This window comes from Diuraphis noxia, unplaced genomic scaffold (assembly GCF_037042655.1).
Source record: "Diuraphis noxia isolate RWA-SAM2 unplaced genomic scaffold, SU_Dnox_SAM2 contig0002, whole genome shotgun sequence".
Taxonomy (NCBI): Eukaryota; Metazoa; Arthropoda; class Insecta; order Hemiptera; family Aphididae; genus Diuraphis; species Diuraphis noxia.
The window spans coordinates 17,407,509-17,418,588 of record NW_028301712.1 but is presented as its reverse complement, the minus strand read 5'-3'; the positions used below and the strand labels follow the sequence as shown (position 1 = coordinate 17,418,588).

The 11,080-nt window shown below is 26.2% G+C and overlaps 1 protein-coding gene across 2 annotated transcripts; it reads right to left on the bottom strand.

Annotated features, from left to right (window-relative positions):
* Positions 1–207: 207 nt before the first annotated feature.
* LOC107168664 (neuroglian-like) lies at positions 208–8,690 on the bottom strand. Of its 2 annotated transcripts, none has more exons than XM_089220534.1 (12): positions 8,672–8,690; positions 5,161–5,273; positions 4,418–4,547; positions 4,232–4,347; positions 3,635–3,828; positions 3,404–3,543; positions 3,174–3,335; positions 2,910–3,100; positions 2,559–2,834; positions 2,287–2,464; positions 1,202–1,293; positions 208–451 (listed from the first exon to the last, which is right to left on the bottom strand). In XM_089220534.1, the coding sequence occupies exons 2-12, from the start codon at positions 5,234–5,236 to the stop codon at positions 432–434; spliced, it is 1,575 nt and encodes a 524-aa protein (XP_089076660.1). In that variant the 5' UTR covers positions 5,237–5,273; positions 8,672–8,690; the 3' UTR covers positions 208–431. The 2 variants fall into 2 exon arrangements, with proteins under 2 accessions (XP_089076660.1, XP_015373635.2); XM_015518149.2 differs by lacking the exon at positions 8,672–8,690 and adding an exon at positions 7,221–7,371.
* Positions 8,691–11,080: the final 2,390 nt, after the last annotated feature.

Below are 11,080 nucleotides of genomic sequence, written 5' to 3'. Positions count from 1 at the left end.
CAAGATACTGATTGCAGTGGCTAAAGGCTACGCTTTTGACCACTAATCCTGATTTGGTATAAGTTAAACTTCCGAACTGCAAATGTGGTATGTAAGATGTAACTCAATGATAGGATTTATTTACGGTATTCTTGACCTGTAGTTAGCCTCATAAGACATCTTAATTCATAAAGCATAAAGGTATGATTAGAGAAATAAAGAAAATGCTTAAAATAATAATCTGATTATATTTCTTTTTAATAACAATTAAAATGTATGTTAGATATATGCAATAATTTTTCTTTAAACAATTAAATCATAATGTACATTGATGTATAAAAATAAAAATTTGATTTTCTTGTAAATGGCTATATTTTTATATTTTTATTTGTAAATCAATATGCGTTTTCTATACGTTATTGGACATACGTATACATCCATTATAAGCAATATTACTCCATATTTTGATCAACTGAAATGTTAAAACATTGATTTTAGCATAGTGTTATATCGTATTATAGGATTGTACCTAACCAACTACCTATAATATTTGTATAAATGCTAAATTTAAATGTTGACTTAGATATCGCCAACTTATTTTCTTTAACATAGGTAACATAGGTAGGTATTTAAAATAGTGTGACTTATAAGTATTATATGTATTGGTAGGTTAGGTAAATATATATACGTATATATATGGTATATGTATGTGTATAATATTATGAAAATATTTCAAAATGTTTCAGACTAAGTAGTTTTTTGAATTTACCTAGGTATCTAACATAATTTTGCAATTAATTTACAAATACTAAATGAAATTGACCGGGCAGTGGGCATTAAAAAAAAATCGTAAAAATATAAATCTCGATTTGGAATTATATGCAATGAATTGGTGGTGTGTTGATATTGATGGGCCAAAGAAGAGAGAAGGGGTGCAACTTTTGTACATTATAAAACGAATATTGTTTTTTATTTAAGTAAGATTGCCATTGGATACTGAAATACAATAGTTCTAATAATTGGATATAATAATTTTAGATATGTTATTTAAATTTGGCTAAAACCACAAAAATTACTGTGTTAAAAATATGATTAGTTTGGGTACATTTAACGAATTGAAAACAGGGTAAATCCATTGGCATTATTTAATTTGTAACGCGTGGGCCATAGGTGAAGACACAGTAAACTCTAAATGGCTCAACATAAAATTTTAATTATATACCTTTAACAGTAAGTGTTCTAGATGCACTTGCTGTTCCATAGCGATTAGTTACGATGCAAGTATAGTTTCCAATATCAGTAATTTTACCGTCACTAAAAAAAAAAATTTTTGTGTTAATTAGTAGGTAATTAGTAATGACAATAAAATTATTAAATGGTGCAGTGATAAAATTGGAATAATTACAATTTATTTACTGTTAGTAAATCTATAACTCTTCAAAGAGATTTCTTGACATGTTAATAGTATAACCTATCGTATCATAGGTTAGCGGATTTAATTTTTTTAGTATTAAATACCAAATGAAATAAAAAAAATTATGTAATTGCTCTTCTATGCGTTAAGGGTCTACTGTACCACGTCATTAAGTAAGTCACTATAATAGAAGTGGTTAAATGGAATTTAGTGATAAATATAATTGCATAAAATAACAATATTGATTAAAGAAGAAGGTAAAAAAATTTGTAATGTATGAAAAAAATAAATACTCCTTTAATCAGTTGTTTGAAAAATCAAGCTTTATTGTTAATCTATCTCAATGATTTTCAATTGTATTGAAAATCTTTGTCATTCTAGTCGTTATAAGACCTGTTCAGATACATTTTTTATCAACAACCTCATGTTCTAAAATCTTCTAAATCAAGCATAATACAAATAAATCTTTAATATTATTGACTCAATGAAAAAAAATAGCACATTCTAACACTTTTTAATAGAATATTAGGAACATATTTAAAGTTTTGAGTATATTAATATCATGTCTTTAGTCTTTACCATAAAAAAACGAAAATGTGTCGACATAAAAATATGGACAATTCGTCTATAGGTATAATTAACTCAATAATCCTTAAATTCGTACGTTATAAATAGTTGTAAATAGTTGGTGAAAATGTTATGTTTTTATAATAGTTATATCTTCGCGAATAACAATCCAAAAAATAAGAATAAAATGGTTAGATTAATATATTACAAGTAACAAAATTTACCATTATTAACAATCCCCCAAATGGTTAACGCTAATTTTCAGTGCCAAATTATCATTATCATTACAATAATAAATTCTGAACTTTGAATTTGATAAAACTTACCTTATTTGCAAGTCTCCATTGTCCAGTATTGAATAACGTCCATCTGTTAATTCTATATTGTTTCTTGTCCACTTAACTCGTGGTTTTGGCACCCCAAAATTTTTACAGCCAATAGTAATAGCTACGTCGACATCAAATTCTACCTCAAGAGATGGTTCAGTGATTTCAGGAGCCATAGCTAATTAACAAATAGTTTTGTATATACAATATACATATACCAAAAATTTATAGCTCTGACATATTTAAATAATGTAATATAATTAATAACATACCAAACACATTTATATAAACATCCTTGTAAACATATCCAATACTGTTGGTGGCATTACAACCATAATTTCCAGTATCATTTTTAATCAATGATGTAATTGTTATACTATTAGAAGTAACCGAACGTCTAGGATTTGGTGGTGCTTCACTTAATGGTCGACCATTATGAATCCATTTAATTGTAGGTTCTGGATTGCCACTAGCTTCACACTTAATAACTGCAGTTTCTCCTTCAGCTCCTTCCACAATTTGCGGAACCACCGTGAAATAAGGCACAGCTATCAATTGAATTGAAATAAGTAAATTTGTTTCAACATCAATAATTTAGAAATTATAATTATTCACTAATGTACCCATAACATCCAGCTCAATGTTATATGATTGAGGTGATCCAACACCATTGCTAACTTCACATGTGTATTTTCCTTTATCTTCAAATTTAACTTTCTTTATGACCAAACTTTTTCCATAATTTCCTTGGCTTACCCTTTCATTGGATTGTATAGGCCTACCATCTTTGAGCCAAACAGTTTCTGGTAAAGGACTACAAGTATCAAGTAAAAATAAATGTATAAACTAATATATAGATATAAATTAAATGCGAATTAAAAACTTACGTTCCACCATAAATACAAAACAATTCAACATTTTTACCCAATAATGCTATTTCATTTCTTCTAGTTACATATTGTTGAGTAGGTGGATATTTTTTTTGTAAAGCTGTTTCTACAGTTTGAGTAACATTCAAATATACAGGATTGCCTAATTTATATTCGCTCCTAATAATTGTAATTCAATTAGATTATTCTTATTTCTATCTAATATTTTAATAACAAAAGATACATACGTTGTCAATGATTCAGCATAACAATAATATATAGATCCATCACTAATATCGTGTCTGGTTACATTTGAAAACCAGAGATTACCTTCCGGATCTACTGTTATTCTAGAGTTTTTAACTGGTTTTATGCCACCATTTTTATTCTAATAGTAGGTAAATGAATTGATATTATTTATTATATGTGTGCAAATAGTGTGTACATTTATATGTATTGTATATATATATTTTATTTACCCTTACAAGCCAATCTACATTTGGCTTAGGCCATCCATATGGAGGATTACAATCAAGTTTAAATGGATCACCTTCTTCAGCTTCAATATAGATTTTTAATCCAATTTTAAATTCATTTAATTCAGTCTTCACAACCATCACAGATTTAGAAGTAGCTATACCCCAAGTATTTTCTGCAAAACATTGATATTGTCCTGTAAAAACAAAAAGTAGTTAATCAATCAAAATGGTAAATTAGTAATTATTCAAAAATAAAACATTCACAATGAATCTAAAACGTATTATTAAGGATTTTGCTAATCCGGTCCTTTGATGTCTGATCTAGCCATTCACACAATACCTGTAAATTCCTCACGATGTCAGAAAATAAACTGACATACATTCTTAATGGTGGTAAACAATAACGGCAGAAGTTAGAAAAATATATATGGTACAGATATTTATGCATGAACAAAAGGTAGTGCTATCACTGCAAGGCTTCTTACCTCATATATTTTTTTCTTATTTTAATTCGTATAGCTTAAATTATTATTATTCCTTTTGGCACAGATCGTATATTTCTTATGAAAATAAAAATGAATAAATAAATAAGCATACCAATATCTTCATCTTTGGGTTCGGTTATAGTTAATGAACCACGGCCAGGTTGTTGAAAAATTCTGTCATCATATGCTTGCCAATCAAAACTTTTACCATTTTTCATCCATCGATACCTATCATAAAAATTTTAAATGTTAGTGTAAAATGAAATAATACATATTTTAAAAATGTAACTTAAATTACTTTGGAGCAGGTTCTCCTTCTGCTTCACAATCAATTACAAAAAACTCATAATTTTGAGATTCAGCAGTAGGTACTTGAAAGAGTACTTCATCTGTAATAGATTCTTTTACAATTCTTGGTGGAGATTGAACTAGAATCATTAATTAAATTTAACAAAAATTAAATAAATAGCATATAAAAAGCATTTAAATGACCTGCTATTCTTCACATACATTTATAATCTGGTTTTTCATACGAATATTTATGGAATTAAAATATGGCTGTAAAAAAATGTTTTAAATTTTAAATGAATTCTGTAAAAATATCACTTCTAGAATTCATATTCATCATAGTATGTTAATTATAATCTTTTTTATTTCAAATTTTACTTATAGTTTTTCGTTGTAATTAATAGTGTAAAAGAATATTTAAAAAAGATAATGTTAAAATATTTATAGTTTGTATTGAACAAGAAAAAAATGCTTGAGGCCAAAACTTGAAATATATGTTTTTTTTTCAAAAATTAAGAACAGTCTAACTGAAATTATTGAACATTTCAAGGGTCGTGTTTTTATATATTTAAATTATTGGTATTACTGTATGAAAATGGATTCTTCTCACTTTTATTAAATGGCATATAATAACAATTCAAATAAATTAAACGCATTATATTTATTATAAATCATATATTCATATTTTATATTTTAAAATATTACATATTTACATCCATACTTTTATTTACCTACGTAAATTTAGCTACTTACTTATAGATGATGTTGTTACAATAAATAAAAATAACAATTCTGCTGAGTATAGTAAATGTAATGAAATTCTATACATTTTGATGTTCTTGCGTTCCAAATATATTAATTAAAGGCTAAAAAACATACAAATTATTATTTATATTATTAATATGATTATTTGTTTTTTAACATAACACCGATAATACAGGATTAAACTACGTTCATAAAAAATAACTGTAGAACAATAATATACCTATATATAGTATATTATTGTATAATTTAGGCTAATGTCAGTTTCATTATCTATAAACATATTGATATAGCTACTATACTACTATAGAAGGTTATTTGATTTGATAATATTTTATATTATTTCAAAGGTTATTGATTTTAATGATAGTCTTGAAAAGCGCCGATCAATAACACATGTAAAAGTATTCCGAATACAATACCCAATACAGATGAATGTCATGACGGTGAATGGTGGTAAACTGCATAGACTTTACACTACTTGACTATTTTTTATGAGTGTATAGAAAGCATACCAACATAGAGGGTGATTTTTATTTACTCTTTTATTTGTTTACTCAAAAGGTATGACAATGAGGACACCGTTTAATCTATTCTGTGGTTAAAAATATCGCAGTGATGTATAATATATAGTCCTGATGACAAAATATAATAATCTATATATCTACCTATACATCTTACGTATTATCCCGCACTATCATACATATGAATAACTTAGAAGAGCGCCCTATATCTTTTTCCGCTTTCCATACACTCATTATTTGTCTAGAAATTGCATGACACATAATTTGTTATATTATCTATAGTTGAGACTTTTTAAGCGTTATCGGAATCATGAGCTCAGCCGTTGCGACCAAAAAACATTACAGGCAAGGCTTACTCGTCCTCTATGTCAAAAAGTCTACGGTAATACAATACCAATAAGGTAAAAACAACAAAGTAATACATAATAATAATAAAAAATTATACATATAGGTATATATAGAGAGATATTAATATAACTAAATTCCTCCAAATAATCTTATAACTAATTTGACATACGCAATATCACTATAATTCTATCGTGTGCGATTTGCCATATTATTCTGTTTTTTTTCAGTTTGTGTACCTACATGAAAAGTAGTTGGAAATCGCTGCAACACGATTGCACACTTTTTACTTTTCTTACCCGACTAATTAAAGCACGATTACGCTCCGATCCCTTTTTACCTGTCAAAATATTAACCTTATAAATATATTAAAAGCAATTGAAAATATTTGGATATATGCTCCTACCGATACAAGGTAAACTTCTTCATCAAATTAAAAGCTATATAGAAGTACCATAATTATTGCCAGTCGCTAAGGTCGTCTTGATCAAAAGTTCATAGGGTTGGCAGACTTTATACAATACGAATAAAACAAGATTAACCTATATGTTTATCAAAATTAACATTACAATTATAATATATTTTGTAACTAATGTAGGTATATAGTTAATAGTTAATACTATTGTAATTTTTACTACTTATTGATATGATATAGCTACTCACTAATATAGAAGTTTATTTGATTTTATAATAGACAACAGTTCAAATTATTTCTAATGACATTTATTATTAAAAATATTTTCAATTGCATTGATCTGTAAGTAAAATTATTACGAAGTTGATAGTTTTTTTTTTTTTTTGATATTTCAACATAAAGTATTTTTGGACTCAAATGTAACACATTAATGTGAACCAGTACAGTGACTCACTCTATACCTATGTGGAAAAGCGGTACCCACTTGCCCCCCTTTTATAATTTAGTTTTTATATTTTATTATAAATACTCAGTTCTAACTTACAATAAATATTCAATTTGTAATGTAGTATAATAAATTTAATGATTACCTATTTTATTCCACTTGTAATTTTTAATTTGTACTATATTAATTAAATTGGGCACATGTCTGTATTGAATGTTTAAAATAAAAATATAATTTAATTTTTAATATAAGTTAAATTTATTTGGAACATTTTAAAAGGTATTAAAATTAATATATGTATAGGTACATCTAAAAAACTTACTTGTACTAGTTGTACTTGTTGTAGAATGTAGACGGTGTCACAATGATAAAATATAGAAAGGTACTAGCATACTATGCGATATACATTATTAACTACAGGTACCTATTCAAAGACGTTTGCTTAAAGGCAGATAACAATGTGGAATAAAATGATAAAATTCTTCAATCGTATTTACTTCGAGTAAACTTGACGGAGGAAGTAGATAACACCTTGAGAGTAATCGAATTGGTTTCCATTTGAAAAGGTATTTTATTAGGTTAAGTTCCCGTTTGTGTACAGGTAATTTTTAATTTTTAATAATTGTTACAAAATATAAATTACGTAGTATAAAACACGGCTACACTCTAATAGAATAATATTATACAATAAGATGGCAATATATTTATATATTGGACGTTCAACAAATTATCGGTGATACCCCGATCAATTAAGATAACTATTGAGATATATGTACTTTTATCGCTGTATAGTATATCGTCTATATCCTATGTACGAATGACAATAATGTTGGTGCGCAGTGAACACTTGTATAGTCACATCGTATAAATTTGTAATTTTTATTTCGTATTTTAATTTATATTTTTCGTAAATATGGAGTTAATGTTTAGTGAAAAGGAAACTAAGTTGTTGATTATTGACAATAAAAAGTTTGGATTCCAAAAGAACCTAGTAGATGATAACATACAGAGGTGGATATGTACAAAACGAAAATGTAAAGCAAACGTCAAATTGCAGAACGTAGCAATCTCCGTTTTAAAATTTTTTTTAATTTTAAAATCGATTGTTTATGTGAAGAAGTATTAACACATAACCACGAAAGTGAAGGTGATGGTAAACTTGTGTGACAACAAATTGACAAATTCACTAAAAAGAAAATATTACGAACTTATTTCAGAGCGACCATCTAAAATTATTCGCAAGTCGCAAGGAGATAGCTTCAAACAGTCATATTGAGTCACTACTTCAAAATGATATGAAAAAGTGCCCATCCTAAAATATTTTATTTTATGAAGACTTTAAACAGCATTTAGACATTAAATTATATTAAATTTCGAAGTAATAATACTAGCAAACTTACTAGCGAACAAGAAAAATATAACAAATACTTGGAAGATTGTATGACTGAGTACATTAATGAGAATCTTACGTAAATTGAATACTTAAAGAAATTTTGCTTCATATTTGCAAATCAACGATTATATTTTATTATTTTTATTATTTACCTACACCTAGTGATGACTATGGTTGACTTCCAAATCAACGATTTAAAATTGTAAATATTATATCATTTTTTTATAACCTTTATTACGCACATTTTTAACAAAGTCTACTTTTAAGTTGACAGTCCTAAGCCTGTAAAATTGAGAAGAAAAATGTGCGTAATTAAACGGGAACCAATTCGGCTCAACTTAATAATATACCTTTTTTGAACAGGAACCAATTTGGCTTACCTTAATAAAACACCTTTTTCAAACGGGAACCAATTCTGCACGTGAGGTTGGAGCTCGGGAACCAATTTGGTACCAGCCAACGCCTTAACTCCATAGAAGAAAACTAGTATATACTTATACTATGGCAGATACATTATTATTTAAAAAACTGAAAGATAATATTATACTCATATATTTGATTTGTTTTATTTGATCACTACAAAACAAATATTACTTTGGAATTTAAATAAATGAAAGGTTATATTTGATTTTTCATATCTGATTAATATAAAAGTTATGTGCTGTAAAAATAGTTAAATAATACTATGTTCAATAATGTTTATTGTAAGATTAAAATAAAGATAAAATTGTCAAAAACCAACACCACTGTTTTTAATGAAACCTCATAAAACACTTTAAAATCTGTTCAGTTAATGAGCAGTCGATTTAATCATTTTGGACGACAGTTTAAAGAATTAATATCAACTGTGCGTTTTTAAAAGATGAAATAAAATATGTAAACCGATCAAAGAAGAAAAGGTATAACTTCGTGATAAACTATCATCATTAAATTTGTCCTTGTTAATAATATTTTATAACAAAATATGGTTAAATGTAATTTAAAAATAGTTGGAATACCTACTTACCAGAGATTGAAAAAGAAATTTTTCCAACACTATGTACAAAATTAGTTGAAAGTTGTTAGTTTGGTATAAATGTTTCAAATAATGCAGCTGTTTTTGGATTGCTTTCAAGTATTGTGGACACATCTAGAAAGCCATTTGTAAACTGTAACTTAATTAATAATAAACTTAAAATTATGTAACTTTCTGAAAAACATGAAATGGTTGAAAACGACAAAGTTTAAGGATTCAAGTTTAAATTTCAATAATCAAAAGATTTCACGGAACAGGAAACTATTTTATAAGGCAACTGGAAATAACTACCGTAAAGGATTAGATCATAAGAATATTTTGTTTAAAAATGATTAAATGGCCATCATAAAAATTCTACTGTGTTTCTACACTTCTGTGTAATCTTATAATATATCCATTATAGCGAAAATGGTAAAGAAAAGAGGCAGTTTTAAGTAATTTTGTAATTAATGGCACAATTTATGATTTATGAAAGTATCATCATGCAGATAGATACAGCAAACATTAATTAATATTTTGCCAATATCGGTAAAGTATGTATAATCATTGAAGAAGCTTATTATAATAAATTTAAATAATTTATCAAAAAAATTAATACACCAAGTCGGGCAAGTAGGTTTTTTATTAATAGTACATTTCATAAAAAAAATTTAAGACTTTAAAATACTTAATATATCACATAAATTCAAACATAAAACAGCTAATGGTTTCAATAAAATATCTGTGAAACTATTAAAGCACATATTAAAATCTTATTATTGAGAATTTAATGTTTTCTGAACAATTTAAAACCTTCATTGTTAAACCATTGTTAAAATCAGTTAACAAAGATAAAATTTCAAACTATAGGACTATTTCAATGCACAGTAATTTATCAAAAATGTTTGTTACTAGACTTGCAACATTTTTAAAGAGTAATGGACTTTTCTATACCAACCATTTTGGTTTCAGACTCAATAAAAGTATGTTAAGAGTTTTTTATCTGATAACCAAGTTTACATTACACAGCAAAAATGACCGTAGTGAAAATTTAATAGTAATTTTTTTAGTCTTAGCTTAAAAATTTGATACATCCTAAGTTATTATCATATTTAAATTTCATTCATACAATTTAAAGGTTTAAATATAATCAAAATGATTAATTTATGTTAAAGTAAATGCTAACATTTGATTTAATAGCTATAGATTGATATTTTTGAAATTGTATTTAATTCTAGTTACGCCGTTGCTTAAAGTTATAATAAAATACATTTCAAATATAACGGTTAATATTTATAAATCCATTGTAATTAAATATGAACATTTCCAGCTGTATCCCAACTAAGACTACAAAACTTATATTTTATACACTATTTTTTGTTATAACGCAAAAATAGAAAAGAAATAAATAATATGAAAATATGAATAATAAAATATAAAATTATAAATATGAATAAGAGTATAATTATATACATATAACTTTTATGTAATACATTTTATATTTTATTGATATTATTTCAAACAGTAACAATAAGCATTTAAGTCGGTATAAAAACATTTAACTAACTAACCAATTCGATCATTTCTTTTTACACAGATTACCGTCACAACACAATGATATAAGAAATCGATGAATAAGTAATCAATCAATATCATTATTATTTTCATATTCTAGTCTAATTTTAGCCATATATATATATTATTTGACTGACTTTAGAAGTAGATATTTTTTATTTTATTTTACTAAACGAAATATACCCTCGGCGATATAGGCCTAGAAGTAGATATTGTATTG

What these genes read in the sequence shown, in the direction of transcription:
- LOC107168664 (XM_089220534.1), bottom strand. Translation starts at nt 5,236, where the DNA reads ATGTATAGAATTTCATTACATTTACTATACTCAGCAGAATTGTTATTT. An exon ending in AATGGAGACTTGCAAATAAG is followed by an intron (nt 1,294 to 2,286) that starts GTAAGTTTTATC and finishes TTTTTTTTTTAG; the next exon opens with TGACGGTAAAATTACTGATA. An exon ending in TAGAACACTTACTGTTAAAG is followed by an intron (nt 452 to 1,201) that starts GTATATAATTAA and finishes TTAACATTTCAG; the next exon opens with TTGATCAAAATATGGAGTAA.